This window comes from Copadichromis virginalis, linkage group LG17, assembly GCF_057382275.1.
Source record: "Copadichromis virginalis isolate Kocher_CV1m ecotype Utaka linkage group LG17, C_Virginalis_male_GT1.1, whole genome shotgun sequence".
Lineage (NCBI taxonomy): Eukaryota > Metazoa > Chordata > Actinopteri > Cichliformes > Cichlidae > Copadichromis > Copadichromis virginalis.
Genome location: NC_140634.1, coordinates 36,858,813 through 36,877,989, shown reverse-complemented (window position 1 = coordinate 36,877,989; position 19,177 = coordinate 36,858,813). Strand labels below are relative to the sequence as shown.

At 42.4% G+C, this 19,177-nt stretch overlaps 1 protein-coding gene across 1 annotated transcript in view; it reads left to right on the top strand.

Moving 5' to 3' along the window:
• Window positions 1–19,177, top strand: part of slc2a13a (solute carrier family 2 member 13a) — a 102,797-nt gene that overhangs the window by 49,199 nt on the left and 34,421 nt on the right. Inside the window, exon 4 of the mRNA XM_085436273.1 lies at window positions 15,524–15,632. Coding sequence (XP_085292399.1) covers window positions 15,524–15,632 — 109 coding nt within the window. The remainder of the gene's footprint in view (window positions 1–15,523; window positions 15,633–19,177) is intronic.

Sequence of the window (19,177 nt, the reverse complement as noted above, 5' to 3'; positions counted from 1 at the left end):
TAGAAACGCCGCTGTCACCAATCACTCTGCTTTTGTGAGTCATGTTTGTTATTACTCATGTTCTCCACAGATCGGTGCACAGATTGGACCCACTGTCTGCATCCAAAACATGTGTCATTTGTTTAGTGATCGACTGTTGACTCAAGTAGAATAAAGCAGCACGATCATGTGAGCTATTGCTACATATCTTGCCTGGTGCCATCTACATATACCGGATGGTAGCCTTTTAAATAGCATTCATCAGTACTCCTTATTTTTACAACAAGTTACAGTAAGCAGATCAAAAACCTTGGTGCACATCCACTGGGACATTTTTTGACACTACAAATTGAGCTGCTTCTCAACACTGGACACTAGATGGATGTGCCACTAGTTGGTCTCAAGATAGATGATTGACAGGAAATCTCTCTAACAGCCTAGCTGGACTTAAATTTGACAGTCTGCTGCCTCAAACTGGAACAGCGTGACAACTTGGTAGAAACTTTGTCTCATACTATGAAAAGAGTTTTGTAGTATGGCCACTGACCCGGTGGACCTCAGATTGAGTCATGTAAATAACCTGTCACTTGAAATGTCTTACACAGTCTGGTTACACAGACAGTGAATGAAAAGCATAAAAATGATGGATTCTGCTGACATGGACATGATGTGGAGAATAAAGATTAGGAATGAAATTTTGGTATTTCATTCCTGGTGAAAAGATGGGAAAAAGTACTGCCAGCTGGGCCCTGGCAGCCAGTGTGTTTACTCGACTCAGCTGGGATAGAAATGACACAGAGAGACTGAATGGTAATGAGTCAGGAACACACTTGCAGCATCACAAACAAGAACCTAGCACAATACAAGATTCATGCAGGATATATAATAACTGGCTTTATCGAGTTCTTCTATCTAGCTTTACACCATATCCCAAAGTTCACAGAGCAGAGGTTTCAAACATAAGGCTGCCTTATATTGCCATAAATAAGTAAATCAATATTGTTTGAGTGTGGCTTCCAAATTGCAATAACTGTAATCTGATTGAATGGGAAATAAGTGAGACATACTGATTATATATTTGTAACCTTATGACATATCAGGCTTTTTTTTTAATGCCATTTTGCAATGTTGGTGCTTATCTGTTAAACTTGAGATCAAATTGAGCTGTGTTTTGCCCGTGAACTGTAATGAGTTTGACACCACTGTGCATGTGCATCAGCTGTACGTGAGACAGAAAAATGTGTTTTATGATGTAATACGGGATGCATGCTTATCTGCACATCTGTGCACAGAAGATTCCCTAGTTTGTATCACTCTGAGGCTCATTTCCTCTCTGATTGGAGTTGTCTGGCTCCGTTATTGGATTCAATCACTTAATGCAGATACTTAAAAAGCTGCATTCATTGTCTGGTTTGTACTAACCCCTTAAAACCTCCCTAAAATACTGCACTCAAACTTTTAAGGGCTCACAACATGTGTCAGCCCAGACACAGTCTTTGTTCACCGTGTAGCAGAATAACAAACAGGGTAAAGCAGCACTGACAAATTGAGGACAAAAAAGCTCCTTTTTGAGCCCCCTGCTCTCCTCTGTTCCCCTGTAGGTCCTATGCAGCTTATTCATAATTGAGCAGGGTGAGTTGTGCAGTGGCTGTCATGAATCCCTCTCTGCTCCTGTCATAAGTCCTATGTGGATAGGCGGTTATTAACGAAATTCTTTCACAGTCTTTAAAACAGAATTTTTGGGGGTGGGAGGGGGAGACAGGCAGGCAGGCGTTATTACTTATATTAAAAATATAATTGTGAAATTTCTTTAGGGATTTAGACTGTAGAAGCAGATCCCTACAAGCCGTGATAAGAACATGATGTTTGTGCAAGTAGTTCAAATGTAATTTTAAAAAATGCAAATATACGTGCGTGTTGACAGAAAGTGTAACTCTACAGTCCTAAATAATAAGCTATGAAATTGAAAGTGTGCATGGATAGTAGTCTGTGAGTCTGTCGGTGTGTAATTCTGTTAGTCCTTACAATGCAGTTATGCTTTCCACATATGTGAGTGCTCGAGCTTCCATTTCTCTATTAATTTAGAAATAAAACGGCAAATCAAAATGCTAAACTGTGCACAACGCACAGATCTAACAGAAGTGCAACGAACAGCACAGCACGATACGGATGATTAAGCTGCCAAAACACTCATCCACCATGCAGGGAACCAACAAAACACCAGTTCTGATTTCAGCCACTATTAACAAAAAACTGGAGTTACTGACATGTGCACACAAAGAAATTAAAGGACTGTGTGCTAGCCTGAGATACAGTGAGAGAAATGATTATTTGGTCCCCTGCTGAACTTGTAAGTTTGCTCACTTACAAAGAATTAAACATTCTTTCATTTTAATGGAGAGATGGAACCAAAAATCTGGGGAAAACACATTACTTACATTTTTATAAAGTGATTTGAATGTCACTGAGTGAGACAAGGATCGTAAAGCACAGCACGACTTACTACTTGTTGGAGAAACCCTTGTTGGGAGGCACAGCAGTAATATGATCACCAGGTCTGCACGCATCTGAGGAGGGTTTTTGGCCCACTCCTCTTTATAGAAGCTCAATAAATCTCTTGGGTTTCTTGGCTGCTGCTTGACAACTTAAAGTTCAGCTCCCTCAACAAATTCCCTACAGGGCTGAGGTCTGGAGATTGTCTAGGCCACTCCATGGCCTTAATGTGCTTCTTCCATTGCTGTGTTGCCTTGGTGATATGTTTTGGATTTTTGTTGAAGGATAGAGATTCTCATCCAAGATTTTGCAATACCTGGTCCCATCAATTGCCTCGCAAGGCGGTGAAATTGTCCTGTACCCTTAGCTGAAAGGCAGCCCTAAAGCATAATCTTCACACCCCTGTGCTGGTCTGTGGGGGTGGTGATCTTGGTGTCATACGCATTTTTCTTCCTTCAAACGCAGTGAGTCAAGTTGGTGACAAAGAGCTCGAGTTCGTTGGAGCACTGCACTTTCTCACAAGTCTTCTCTGAAACATTTGCATGTTTACTGGCAAACTTAAGATTGGGGACATGGCAGGGGACGCTGCGAGTGTTCAGTCCATTACAGCTTAGTGTGTTACCAATGGTGTTCTTGGTGACTGTAGTCCCAACTGTCTTCAGATTATTAATAAGGTCCTCTCGCTGGTAAAACAATTTGAAAACACAGCTTAAACACCCTCAGTGTGTATATGTCTTCCCATGATGTGCCTTTTGGACTGGAAATTGACCATTAAAGAGCTTGATTTCTGTTTTTGCCATCTGCCTCCTGCATTCTGGGTCCGCCTACAGCCACACTATGACAGCACTGAATCCACCATATCAGTGAAAGGACCCACATTTAGCAGGCTCTATGCAGACATCAGCATACTGTCCATTTAGTTTGGACTGTGCAGACTTGCATCTCCACTACAAGGGCACCAACTGCAAAGGACTACAAAGTGGAATAAGAGCAGCCACTCATCCAGATTTCCAATGTGCACAGAGGAGTGTAATCTCAGCCTTAGGCAATCAAGACCACTCTCATGTTTTTCTCTCTCTCTCTCTCCTGCCTTGCATGCACGCTCACCCACACTTGTCTCTATTCCCGTCCCTTAGGAGTAACTACCCACCAGTTTTGGTTCAAAGCTGCCAATGGTAGCTCATTAAATAACAGTAAATAACAGCTGTGCTGTAACCTGCAACAAGTGCTAGATAGCCGGGTTTTACCCACAAAGCTATTGCCTGGAGGAATGAAATTACTTCTAATCACAACATAAAAAATATCCGTCAAATTTCTTCTGGGTCACTTTGCATCTAATGATGCACAGTGTGCGGGGAAAGCAGTCTGACTGCTGAATAATACAAATCTCAGTTGGAAAATCAGACAGTTTAAAAATGCATGCGCCTCTATGTCCCTGTCCTCATCTCAACCTCAGGTAGCTGTCTGCCTCTCTGCTCGCATGAGCTCAGTTACATAACAAGGCTTTGACTTTTCAACAATTTTCAAAACCAAAATTGGAAAAGTAAAACTGTCTGCCTCCGTTTTGATTTCCTTTTTTATTTCCTGCCTTTTGCTGTATGTTTCCACCTTTGTGCAAACCTCTTCCTCTAGCAACAGGTTACAGAGAGCTGAAAGCAACCTCCTGTGCTCTATCGATTGATCTCTTTGATGTGATTAGTTTCAAACCGGAGAGATGGAGGTTTTGTTGAACTTGCACCGAGACTCTGAAGCTTTCAAAACGTTGTAAGCTTCAGTTGTGACAGCAGCTCCCTCTGGTTCAGAGTTTTCTCTTTGTGACATTATATTGATCCTCACTACCTATAAATGTTAGATATCCAAAATGAAAATTGCTTTTTTTTCTGGACATTGGCTCAAGGGATGAAACAGACCACATTTATACAAAAACCAATTGCAAATTTGAACTTTTTGGTTTAAATAATCAGTATTTACATGAGGTCGAGAGAGGTGCAACAGTAAGTGTTGGGGATCTTGTCAAAATAGGTGGAACACACACGTTTTGATCCATCGTCTGCAAAGCATCTGACTGGAACATGAAAATGATCTCAAACACACTGCAAGTGCAGTAAAAGCATATGTGGATAGAAAATCACTCAGTGGAACACTGACAGTCATGGATTGGCCTCCCCAGACCTCGTACCTCAACCTAATTGAAGTGGTGTGGGATCAACTGGACAGGGAACACAAGAAAAGGCAGCAAACGTCCAAAGAAGAGCTTTGAATGTCCTTCAAGAAGTCGTGAGAACCATTCCTGAAGGCTAGTTAAACAAATTACATGAAATTACAGGCTCCGTTGAAGATTAAACACCAAATATTGACGTTCAAGCCCATTATAATTAAGTCTGTTTTTGCCTTATATAATGTGCCTTCGCATATATAAATTTCCTTTGCACGATGCTTTGTGTGTTTTTGCATAGCGATAATAGAGAACCGCTGATGCTCCATATGACTTTGGTACAGTTTTTTCCCTCATTATTTAGGTTTTCTTTGGTTCTGGATATCTGGGTATGGAATGCTTGTCTACAACTATGAGGTCAAATGTGAATCCTAACATCTCTCTTATCGCATATGTAAAATGTTTGCAGAAGATTTTTGTGGCACCAGAAGCAGCCGGTTCTTAGCATAAGCTAGAGCTTAAAAAAGAAACATCTGTAGGAGTGGAGCTCGAGAGAAATGAGCTTACATGGCCTGAGGAAACACTAGCCTAACAGCTTCACAGAGCTGTGATTCAGGTTTTAACACAGAATGAGTGGCACTGAATAGAGATGGTCGTTCTGGTTATGCTGCATCAGTTTTTAATCTATTACTGTCTCGTATGAGTCTGGCAAAGTTACAGTGCAACGCTAAATGATGTGAAGTGCTCCTTTGGTCCAGGTGGTGATAAAGTATACGCAGAAGCTTTTTATGTGTCAGTCATCCTGAATGAAACTGCCAGTAGGAAGAGTTTCTACTGTCAGTGCTCAAGGGTGTCATATTTATGTTGAATTAGTGTAAGCTCCCTTGCCACTCTTGTGGATTTTTCTTTCATGTGTGTGACTCCATTTATCCGTCCATCTATCCATCCATCTGTCTGTCTGGTTCTCAGCTCCTGGCAACTGCTGGCCCCTCAGTGCCCTTAGGTAAACACAGCTGCTACCCTGCATCTGCAGACGGGAGTCTGGTCTACCGATAAGATTTCATCAGCTCCACTTAAAATGCTCTTTCTCCCAAGCCCTACAGGACCTGAGTGATTCTCAATTATCTCGGAATGAACCAAATGAGATTCCTGCTTTCCAAAAAGTATTTTAGACTTTGAAGCCCTGTTGGAATAGGATTTACGTCCACCAGCTAAAACAATGGGGTGCACATGTAGGATACAGGTGACTTAAGTTACCTCTGGCTGACACAGGAATCGCCTCCCTAACCAGTACTTGAGAGCATCCTTCTTGCAAGATTTAATTTTCTTCGACCTCCTCTCAACATACCATTTTTCCTCTTGATGTCAAAGTGGTTGTTATTATTTGTGGGTAAAAAAATCAGAGCACATAAATAAATTGTTCTCAAAAGGTCGTCTGTGTTCTGAAATGAAAGGAAGAATGAAAACAAGTGGAAGGACTCGGATGCCAGCTTAACTCTGAAATCTATCATTTTATGAGGAGTTTGAGAGCTGACGATTATGACACCAATACTCTCACTTAATAGTATAATAACAAAGGATTTAGAAGACAGAGACTGATACACAATCTGTACGCTGTAAAAGCGATTGAAGATTGAAGCAAACTTGAAGAGATCTTCTATAATAATTTAGGTTTGTTCTTTCCAAACTGTCTGTATATGTCACGGGTTGCCGTGTGTGGATTATTTAGGACCCAAGATGCAGCAGCTCTGGTGCAAGTGAGTTTATTAACCAAATGTGGATACAGCAGAGATGACGAGGGTGAACATGGAACTAAGAAAACCTAAACTGGGAAAAACTAACAGAAACTAACCAGAAACAGAGATGCAGGGAGGCACAGGGAAATACACAGAATGACGGCCGGAGAGACACAGACGAACCAGCAACAAGGACGAGGTAACACACACTATAAATACACACACCAGGAATCAAGGGATGGGAAACAGGAGGGGAACACACCTGGAAGACATCACAGCTGACGAGGCAGGGGAACGTAAACAGAACGCACTGACATCAGGCAGGGACCTTCAAAGTAAAACAGGAACACATACACGCAAAGACACAGACTAAGAAACGCTTACTCAACTGTAATCCTGCATTATAAACAACAGCATCTTACAAAATCACAATTTTTGCTTATTTTTTTTTTTGTTTATAGTGAATTGATTGTATCTGTGACTGTACTATTATATGCTAATAAAGCTTGAATTTAAAGCACCACCATTTGCAACTTTCACCATGATTTTACGTAGTTAAAGGAATAGTTCTGTTATGGTGAGCTGTGTGGCAGGCTAGGTTAGGACCCAAACGCAGGACTCGGAGACAGGATGCTTAACTAAAGGCAGAAGCTTTAATGTTGGCCAAAAACAAACTAAAAACAAAATATATGAATACTAAAGAAACAAACCAAACATGAACTACAAGTAAGAAACTCCTGACTGGTTGTAGGTGACTGGAAGAGACTTGACATGACTGGGAAACATGGAAGTACACACGACACACAGGCAGAATAACGAGAGGATGGGGAACAGGTGGAAACACAGCTGGGACGAATCTGACATAACGAGATAGAACGGAAGCAAAACTAAATGCACTGCACACAGGACAAGGACTATCAAAATAAAACAGGAAGCATGACAAATACATAGACGCGGACAAGACACGCAAGCTTTACACTGTGACTGGAGAAATTAAACAGAGACAAGACTCTCAAAACGCAAGACAAGGCTAGACACTGAGGGAGGTGAAACATAATCACTAACAGCAAGAAACTAAATAACCTAACATGAAGACCAAAAGTACAAGAAAAACATAAGCCAATCAGAGAAACTAATCCAACTTAGAATATCCTTTTAACCCAAGAAAACACAGTCCAACAACAACCATAACTGATACAAAAGCTAGAAATATTAACCATACTCAAAAACATGGACACTGGGGCACCAGACTCAGGACTTTAACAAGTTCATTTACTTTCCTGCCATAAGCTAAATGTAAAGAGTCATGCATACAGTGTACTACAAAGAAAAAAAAATGAGAAGGGCATGAAAGTCCCCTGTATTTTGGATTTTGAGGTGTTACTGTGGGGATAGGTTAATTGGAAAAAATCCAAATTACCACTAGGTGTGAATGTGCGAGTGAATGTGAGTGTGAATGGTTGTCTGTCCCTGTGTGTTGGCCCTGCGACAGACTGGCGACCTGTCCAGGGTGTACCCCGCCTCTCGCCCTATGACAGCTGGGATAGGCTCCAGCACCCCCCGCGACCCTGCAAAGGATAATGGATGGATGGATGGATGGATGGATGGATGGATGGACACACAAAACATAAAAAGATTTATCTAACATTTCTTATGAACAGCTATTTATTCTGGTCTGCTGCTCGGATTAGCTTGTTGTTGTTTTTGTGGTTCCAATCATGTGATGCCACCAGGAAAGTTTCAGAGGTTGGCACCCGTAGCATGGCTGAAGGGTTTCTTTTGACTCTTCTTTATTTTCTTTCCCCAAATGTTTCCAGTGGTGATGCTAATCTAGCCAAGCTTCCCCTAGATTCTTGTTGAAGGTTTTAAAAGTTTAATCAACTTTCAGAGAAAAACTTTATTTTTCCAAAAAGTTAAATTCTTTTGTGCGTGAAAATCCTAAAGTTGCTTTAATGATCAAGAACCTTAGAGGCTACACCGTGCTTCAGATGATGTTATTTATTCTCTACTAGTTTTGACTTTCTGTTCAGGATTCTTATTGTGACATGTGAGATGTCATGATCCTACTTACATAAGGAAGCAGAGGAGAGGATAAAAATGAATGAGGAGAGGGGAAGTATGTGGAAAAAATAATTAGAGGGGGGATGGGGGTTGATGTAGAAGGGCTACAGATTGGCTGCCAAGGCCTCGGTCCTTGATTGCAGCCTGCTTGTCTGAGAAGTGTAGCCTGTTTCCTGCCACTTACTTCCCCAAAGCGTGGTGATTGGATGGGATAGGAGTAGCTATTCCTGTCTAACTTAAATGCAAGACCATTCCTTTTAAAAGTCTGAACCTGCATTTTTATGCGCTTCCATCGAGCCTCTTTGTTTTCTTGATTGGGCATTGCTCAGTCCCAGTGTATCCCTTTGTGGTGTATTGACCATGCACTGACCCACAGACTGAAAGGATTTCACAGATTTACAAATCAATGTGGAAATCTGTAATTATAAGTCCCGTCAGTGGAAGCATTCCAGTTTCCTGGAAAGCAAGCTTCCAACAAAGTCTTTATTCCTCTCATTGTATTTTTCCTCTTCCTGCTGCATATTTCATGGAGCTGAGTATGGCACGAGTTTGAAGTATGAATAAAAAGAAACATCTGACTGGACTAGCAATGTTTTCCCAAAAAGCAAGTAGCCAAGGGAAAACACTAATTGGACGTTCCTTCAAAGAATATCAAAGATTATGCAAAGAAGTAGTTGGAGACATTAAACACACATCCCAGGCTTCCCTACTTCACTGCACAAACAAATCGGATTATAGTGGTAGAGTGGAGCTATTTACTGAATTGAAACCCGATAAGATGAGCAATCAAAGGAGATCTGTGCAGGTAGTGATGCTGGAAGTATAATCACAGCTTGTGTGGATAGTTGTGTTCCCCTGTTGAGCTTGGTGTGAGTGTCTGTGTGTCTAAGGATGTTTCTAAGTGCCTCTTTCTACTAGGAACTCTTATCCCATCGTGTATATTTGCTTGCTTCATGCTCTCAGCTATGATCCACAACTCAACTGAACTTCTGTATGGCTTGATCACAAGACAACATGAACTGTATTTCATTTTTTTAGGCTAAATTGTTGTGGATAGATCGAATTCAAGTGATGCAGATGTAACTGGAAAGGTTCAGTGTGGAAAACGAACGTGCAATTACGGCAGTATTATGAGACGCAATCACTGCGCTTGTGGCTCACTGGTAGCCCGCTGGCTTGTTTTTCATTGCCATCCCTCTTTTTCAATATCTCATCTGATTAAATTACAGCTGGGTGGTGTTCAGCTGAGGAAATGAAGCTGTGTGTTTTGCGAGTTTGTCTGAGAGTCTGTGCATAACCCTTTTCTTACACTGTTTGCTTGATCTCGTGGTATTCTGTGGGGAAAAACCAGCCAGGAAAAATACACAGCGTTTCTTTAATTGATTGCACGTGAACGTGTGTTTTATCTCGCCTCCATTCGGCCGTTAGGTTTCAAACCTCTCGATAGTTCATTTATCTGATTAGCCGACAGGGAAATCACAAGAGTCCCATGGTCTGCTCAGCGGGGATCAAAAAATCAACCTGTGCCATGGACGTGGCTTGGACCATAAACACATTGCTTTCTCTTTATTTTCTCTGTGGAGAACTTCCTTTAAACATTGACTTAAAAAACAATAACAGGGCTGCTTAGAGAAACATATAGTGGCTGTGTGAGCCGAGTAAAAGGAAGCTACAGTAAAGAAATATTTTACATAACCTGAACACATTTGCTAATGAGTCCAGCAATTTAGAATTTTATGATCACAAAAGTGGACCCATGAGCACATGATTACAAAACAGTTTAAATCTGGGCAACAGCGACTGAGATTGCCTGATTTTTCTTTTTTAAATCTCTAGTAAAAGTCAATATGCAAAACTTCTGGAATCCTATATTTCCCAGAAATCAGCTGGTCTAGTAATTCTCATTAGTGGCCCTGTGTTTCAATAATAACCATATCTTTTGTGTTAAAGTCTAATATTGGCTCACATTGTCCTTTTGGAGAGGAATGTTGACCCATTGTGTAAATTCCCAGTCATGCAGGTTGACTGGACTTCTGTAAGTTTGTTGAAGATGTTTCACCTCTCATCCAAGAAGCTTCTTCAGTTCCCATGTTGTCCCATTCTTGTCTGATATACCATATTTTTGGGACCATAAGGCGCATTAAGCGAAGCAAAACAGTCAGATAAAGACGAACTAAAACATTTTTGACAGATTTTTGAGCACCATGTACGCATACGCACATAAAATCGGTTCGAGGTCAGTAAACACAACCAGAGTTCATACATAAGGCACACCGGATTATTGGGGCACGCTGTCAATTTTGGAGAAAATGAAAGGATCTTAAGTGCACCTTATAGTCTGAAAAATATGGTAGTATTCTCGCATCTCAACAGTCTTTGTCGTATTTTCTTGTTTCATTATGCCCCAGATGTTTTCAGTTGATTAATGCAGCGCTGCAGGGCACAAACATCATGGATGTCCAGTACTGATTTTAAGCCTTTCCCAATGTGCACAGAGATTTCTTCAGATTCTCAGAATCGTTTGATGATATTATGTACTCTAAATAACTTGCTATTTAAAGTCACAATTTTATGTTGAGGAACATTATCCATCTATTTATTAACCTGAAATAATTCCACAACTTGTAGATATTGGGTTTTTTTGCAGATTGGTGAACCTCTGCCCATCGTGACTTCCAAGAAGCTGTTCCTCTACAAGTTATATCCACCTACATGAGATATAGTTGGAAAAGGAACTTAGTTTTCCAGTCTTTTGTGACCCCATCCCAACTTATTTGAAGTATATTTCTGCCTTCAAATTCCAAATGTGCTCATATTTATTCATGAAAGTTTTGGAAATGATTGCATTCTGCTTTTACACAATTTCTTTGTATTTTGGTTATTTAGGATCAGCATAGTCAGACCTTATATTTGTGGATTTTAATGCAGACATTTTTATTCAAAGTCCAGTTTCAGAGGCTCAAAAGTAACTGGACAAACAAATATAAGGACTGTTTTTAATACCTGGTTAAAAATCCTTTGCTGACAATGACTGTCTGAATCGTTTTCTTACCTTGAGATGTTCTAATTTATTGCAGACACCTTCAGGTGCCGCTTATTTGTGCGTCTCTCTTCAGTATTTTATTTAATAGTCGAAAAAATATGCTCCAGTGACGGACTTGGGAATTGAAGAAAATCCCATGTTTTTGCTTGGAGAATTTCTTGGGTTGCCTTTGGATTATGCCTTGAGCTATCCATTGGTGCTGTACACCACTGACTAATCAGTTTTGCAACATTTCGCTTAATTTAAGCAGAGAGTATACCTTTGTACACTTCAGAAGTCATATGTGTAAATGCCTCCTCCATGTCTGGCAAATGATGTGATGTGATCTGGATCAGAAGTTGCTCCTTTCCTTCTTCACTTTATGGTTCCTGTCATTCTGGTAAAACTTTGGTTCCCTCTGTCCAGAATTTTCTTTTTCTTCTTAGATGTTTTTTTGATGAGGTCTAATCTAACCTTCCTATTCTTGAGTCTAACCAGTGATTTGCATCTTGTAGAAAACACTTTTCATTTCTTTCCATAAATGTGATATTGTGGTTTTTCATAACCAAGAAAAGAAATCAGTCTTTGGCCACTTCAAATTAACAATCTATGGTTATTTTAGTTATTTTAGTTTTTCAGTCTAACGCAGGCCTCGGTCACTTGCACAAGTTTAACACTTGAAATCAAGTCCAAACCTTCTACAGTATCTGATTTGTCTGATTCGTTTGTCATTAAATAACTAGAAAACAATCCTCAATATTATGAAACTGCCTGACAGTTAATTATTTCATTAATGTTTAGCCTCTGATAATAGGAGACTGTGTATGAAAGTATGATTTTGTTAAAACTTCAAAGTCTGAACAATCCCATATTGTATATGTCAATCCCATATTGACATATATTAAGCATATAACAGTGCTTTTATTACTAAGGTACAAGCTCCCTCCTTACCTTATGCATATACAGACTTGCTATATGAAATTAGGGTTGAAGCTCTCATGTCAGTGTTGGTGAACATTCGATATACTTGGATATAATGTGTTATAATTATTACTTGCTTACAGGTCCAAGTTATCATTAGCATAAGATTGTCATAATCATGGGGTTTTTAAAGGAAGCTGGGTAGAGATGGAGCTGAGCTGGTGTTATTGCCAAAGCTGAAGCTGTGTTTAACAAAGCAAAGCAAAAGCCAATCACCTAAAACTGAAGTGATGCGAGTTTTCTATCTAAAAAACAAACCTCCATAAAAAAGTCTTCTGTGAAAATGTGGAAAAACAGATGAAAGTTAAAAAGCCTCTCGCGGCATCTCAGGTTTGAAAAGACTCAAAGTTGATGATAATATCCTCCAACGAGGGCTGACAGGCACCCATTAAAAGGTAGGCTTAAGTGTGTTTGTGTGTCAGCGGGAGCCTCCTTTACAGAGTCTGATCTGCTTGTCAAACAGCAAAAGGAGATGTTCACTGGTCCAAAGTCCTCCCACACACAGCTGCTCCAAAATACTCAGTCTGTGCGCATCAGCTCATATGTGCAGGCTCATGCATCCTTGTTTGTGATACGTTTGTATTTTCTGCCCGTGTTTGCACAGTCACTTGTGTATCCTGATATTACCTGTGTGTGTGTGTGTTCAGACTTGTTTGTTTGATCTGTTAGCACTCTGGATGTCTCCCTCTTCATCCCAGAGCCCCATGCCTGTCCAGCCATTCTCTCATCCTATTAAGACTTCTCCTCCCGAAGGAATCACTAGTCTGCGTGCGTTGGAAATCGCAGTCTGGCTCCGAAGATGAGCCAAGTAGGACTCTGTGTGGCCAAAGCCAAATTCAGATATTTGCTCCATCCCACAGTGAGATATCCGCCATCTGAAAGAGGAAAATGGCACTAAGAAAATAAGGCAAATTTGCATGTTTTTCCAAAACATTCAAGAGCAACAGGACGGCATCACTGGAACAAACAAAACCTCAGCATCTTGTGTAAGAGATCTTCGCTTGGTCACATGGTTGCTTCCGCTATGCCTTCCAGCTTGAGGAGAGTGTGACTCATGATGCTAACTTAAACACTAAATCAGAAATCTGTTATGGATAACTAATGGTGACAAACCCACTGAGTTTCCTGTGTGCGGTTTGAAAATATTTGGTGGCATTTTTTAAAATTAGATCATGGTTAAGCTGAACGTTGTTCCACTCGTGTTAATGAGAACGGTTTGACATTTTTTAAAGCTGTGTGGTTGACAACACTCTCATCTATATGTGTTAAATATTAAAGCAGCAGCAGCAGCCAGCTAACGTACTGTTACTTACTGTTCAACTGCTGACTAATGCAAATATCTAATTAGCCGATCACATGGCAGCAACCCAGCGCATTTAGGTCCAGACAACCTGCTGAATTTTGAATTGAGCACCAGAATTGTGGAACGGAGGGTGATTCGAGTGACTTTGAACGTGGCGTGATTGTTGGTTTGAGTAATTCAGAAAATGCTAATCTATGCAACCAAACAGAGAATAATCTGAAAAAGAGAAAATATCCAGTGAGCACAGATTCTCTGGGTGAAAAAATTCCCTCGTTGATTCCAAAGGTTAGGGGAGTATGGTTAAAGTAGTTCAAAAGGCAGCTCAAAAGGACTCATTACAACAAAGGTTTGCAGAAGAGCATCTCTGAAACACAAAAACACATTGAACCTTGAAGTAGATGGGCTACAGCAGCAGAAGACCACACTGGGTGTTACTCTTGCCAGCTAAGAGCAGGGAGCTGAGGCGACGATTTGCATGGATTCCCCAAAATTGGACAACAGAAGATTGGCTTTCTCTCATGAGTCTCAATTTCTGTTGCCACTTTCACAAAGTAGGGTCAGCATTTGACGTTAACAACCCGAATACACCCACCATGGACCGATCATCTAATGTATCAATGGGCAGAAGTGTTGTTGTAATATTGTAGGGAATATATGTTGGCACACTTTGTGTTCCTTAATAACAACTGAGCATCGTCTCCACAGCTTACCCACGTATTGTTGCTGAGGCCCATCCCTTTATGTCCACAGTGTACCATCTTTTGATGGCTGCTTCCAGCAGGATAACACACCATGTCACATCTTCTAAAACTGGTTTCCTGAACTTAACAATGACCAAATGACCGATATGGACCAAAATATTTGTGAAATTGTTCTAGTGAACAATTAGCGAACAGGTGTGAAATGTGTGTGTTTAGTTAGTTTGTTTGTTTGCTTGTTTTAATCAATTTTAAATCATGCTTTTTATTTGTTTTTGTTTCTAATGTCTCTGTAAAGCACTTTGAATCACCTTGTTGTTGAATTGTGCTATACAAATAAATTTGCCTTGCCTTGCCTTGCCTAGTGCCTTGTTGAATCTGTGCCAAGAAGAATTAAAGCACTTATGAAGGCAGGTGGTCCTGTATTTCTAGCACCTCATGCCATGTTCATAAATCTTTATGCAGTTTTATAGCACCTGGGGTCAACCATCCAAAGCAACTGATTGCATATAAGACATGAAAAGAGCGTGTAGGCAGGATTGAGTGGGTGGAGACGAGTGTCAGGGGTGATTTGTGACAGAAGATAATAGCAAGAGTCAAAGGGAAGGGTTACAAGAAGGTTTGAAGATGGTGGTACTGACAAAAACACAGGAGAGTTAAAGGTGTTAAGACAGAATTGACAGGATTACGAATGATTACATCAGAGGAACACTTCAGGCTGTGAGGTTCGGGGACCAAGTTGGAGAGGCAAGGCTGAGGTGTTTGGATATGTGCGGAGCAGGGATGGTGGCTATACAAACAAAGGATGTTGAAGATGTCAGGCAGGAAGAGGAAAAAAGGAAGACCTCAGAGAAATTTCATGGATGTAGTAAAGGAAAACATACAGTTGATGACTGTAAATTTGGGCAATTTAACACAGAAATCTCTGGTGATGGAGCCAGCCAGTGGCCATTTGAGGAACTGCACTTTCACGCCTGGTTTCTTTTTCACATGTCGCCCTTGAGATACTGTCTCAGCCTTGTTTTCCTCATAGCAGTTATCTTATCTTGTGCTGCGTGCAAAACTCATTTCTGTACCTTTGCTTGTGTCTCTCAGACGGCCCGGTGATCTGGCGGATGCTGACCTACCCCCCAACACGACGAGCCCTGGTGGTGGGCTGTGGTCTTCAGATGTTCCAGCAGCTTTCAGGAATCAACACAGTCATGTGAGTGGAAACATCACCAAACCTTTCCGTCGGGTCTGGCGCACGGGTCTGATTTATTCTGCTTGTTCTCCCAGAGCAACAGACTTTTGTAAAATTAAACAGAGCCTGCAGTGTTCAGCATCAAATGAGCAAATAGATAAAGGCGATCACCCAAAACAACTTTGCACTGATTTTCAGTAACCCTTCCCTTTAAGGGATGCTGATACGTGCCGTATAGCCTTACAAAGCCAGTGTGTCAATGAAGGGGTCAAGGGTTCAGGTTTTTCCCTTTAATTTGTCAGCAGTCTGTAACTGCCGAACTTAGAGGCCCTTTCATGTGTAGTATACTGGAAAAAATTGACCTGTGTCCATGTGTCATCTTTTCAAGAGCTCAAACGGCACAGCCTTTATTATTTCTACATCGCATTGGCACCGAAAGGGAAAAGTTCAAGTGTGTTTTTATCAGTTTTGCCCTCAGAGTTAATGAAAACAATAACGATGCATGGCACACGATGTCACATGCCTCGCCTCTCAGCACCAGAGATCTCAGACGGGTGCATTCGCTTCAGCGACACGCTATTAAATCACAAAACATTTCTGTCATCTGTCGCTTCACGTCGCCCAGTGGGGAGCAAGAGGACTCATTGCATTACTGCCCACTTGCCTGCGAAGGGATGGACCAGCTTATTCTTTTCATCTGAGGGGATTGTGTCATCGGTCCCTGCCTCGCCTCCCTTTAGAGATGAACTATATTGCAAGGCTCCGTAAACAATCTGTGGATATGTGCTGTTGCTTAGCAACCACCGGAGGTGAGAGCAGCAGGATAAGTGTTCTTGTACGGGCGTGTTTGCACACATGTGACTAAATGAACGAAATGTGACCCTATGGACTTTGGAGTCTGTGCAGGCGCGCCTGTGTGGCACGTGCGTGTTTGTGCATGACATCTGTGCACTCGCGTGGTTGTGTGTATGTAAGCGGGTGCGCGTGAGGCTTTAGGTATGGCCGTTTGCCCGTGCGTGATTAGATTTTGAGAAGTAAATGGACAGAAATGTGAGGAGAAAGGATGATAATAAAGCAGCGGTGAAACTCTGGATGTCTTTGAGCGGTTGCTTCTGTCTCTCTCGCAGAGAGATCTGGTTACTGAGTGTCTGCCTCTCTTACTGTATATTTATCTTCATCCCTGTCACCAACATTATGAACAGCAGAGCGGACAAACTTAATCTGTCATAGCTCTGTCCCTATCCACCTTTCTGACTCTCTGATTTATGTATCTGCCAATCTTCTAGTTGCTGGGCGACCGTGGCTCAGGGGGTTGGGAAGCGTATCTGTAACCAGAAGGTCGCCGGTTCGATCCCCGGGCTCTCTGTCCTGGTCGTTGTGTCCTTGGGCAAGACACTTTTTTTTTTTTTTTTTTTTAATGACATCAGAAACAGCAGTATGCGACATTACGTGATGGCAGAGCTTCAGTTCATCCTTTGTCATTTTTTTTTTTTTTTTTTTTTTTTTTAATAAATAGGACAGGGGGAATGAATGAGAGAAAGAGGGGGAGAGAAAGAAAGAAAACCAAAGGGGAGAAGAGACGGTGAGAAGGGGGGGGAAGAGAGAGAAAAAAAAAAGAACTCCTGGGTCACCTGTATGGAGAAAAAAAAAAAAAACAAACAAAAAAAACAAACAGAGGAGACAGCAAACAACAAAGAGCAACATAATAATAGAGAAAACAAAGCACCATCACAATAAACTAGCTAGTCATAGATATCAATATTTACTAAATAATAAACGATATTGTGCAGCACGCAAGATAGACAGCGCACAGTGTGCTTTGAGGCAGCAGCCAAGAAAGCTTTAGTCCGCGTCTGTGAATACCCATGTGTGCATACCTGTGTGGATCAGCATGCTTGCATTCCAAAGGTTTCTCCATGTAATGATCTGCTAGGGAGTGTGGGGGGGCCACAGCCCCGTCCTCCAGGGTGTGAAGCGGGTATGGAGGAGATCAAAACTCCAGACATCCAGAGGCCCCCAGAACACAAGAGACCAAGGAAGACCAACAGAGGGGCAGCCGCGCCACTGTCCCAGTAAGAGCTGAGGAGAGTCCCAGATGAGGGCTCGCCCAGCAGCCGCGGAGCAGAAGTCAGGGGGAGTTGCAGTGACGCGCCCGTGAGCTCCGCCGGCCCCCAGCTGTGCCTGAGTGACCGAGCCCCAGGCCGAGAGGCCGGGGGCACCCCACCTCCAAAGGGGCCCGAGCGAGCCCCAGGCCCCGACAAGCGGCCGCCAAGGAGTGAGCCGGTGTGTACCCGGACGCCCACCCCCAGACACAAAGAACCACCAACACACCGACACCTGAGGGAGTCCGCCACCGGCAGGGGAAGTGGTGGTGGGTGGAGATAGGCCTCCAAACCTTGGAGGGCCTGAGGTGTCCCCAGAGAGGTGGCGTCTGATACCCAACCTGACATATAGACACAGACATACAGGCACACACAGACACAAACATCCATTCCCACCCTCATGCTCTCATATGCACTCACTCCACACTCAACCAACGTGGAGACAGACATAAAGAGACGCTGTACACACAATCACACTCCCCAAGCGTACTCTACAAACCGGGTCTAGGTACCCTTGCCCCTGGAGGGGGGAATTGCACCCAGACCCAGGTGGTGTTACCCTTTTCCCTGCGGTGGGGGGAGGCAGACCACCCCGACTCCGCAGCAGCAGGGAGGCCCCACACCCCAGACCGCAGTCGGACGGCCAACTCCTCCTACTAGCCCTCCCGCTCCAGCAGGCCGCAGAGAATGGGGGTGGGAGAAGACTCCAAACCTCCCTCCACCCGCTCATTGTAGTGTTGATGCATATGTGTTCTAAGGTGCAATTAAAACCCAGGAGGGCATGGAGCTACCTGCCAAGTAGCAGCAGGTAAGCGCATAGTCCCTCCTGCTAGCCCTCAATGACTAAGTGTATTTAAAATTGAGAGGTGGGCAACGACGTCAGGGGTGAGGTATACACCCTGATGGTAATTTGGACTCCGTGGGCAAGACACTTTACCCTACTTGCCTACTGGTGTTGGCCAGAGGGGCCGATGGCGCGATATGGCAGCCTCGCTTCTGTCAGTCTGCCCCAGGGCAGCTGTGGCTACAACCGTAGCTGCCTCCACCAGTGTGTGAATGTGAGAGTGAATGAATAGTGGCATTGTAAAGCGCTTTGGGTGCCTTGAAAAGCGCTATATAAATCCAATCCATTATTAGTCCTCCCAAAAAGGTCTACCTGCTAGTTTATCTGTGTCGAGAGATGACCCATTTGCACCGAGCATCATTACATCCTCAGCCGAGACTGTTTCGGGCCTGTTATGTTTACAGATGGCATTAAAATGTGTTTTCCTGCCTGCAAATTGAAATCTGATTGCCCTTTCGTTTGAAAAAATAAGTACTGCGGCTTACTGTGGTGATAATGACATCACTCAAAATTGACATTAAAGGCCTCACGCTGGTGACAATCAATTTTTTGATGCCAGCGTCTCCATTTCTGTTATTTGCTTTGTTTTAGCTTCGCATCGTTTCGTGGCTGGAAAAGTC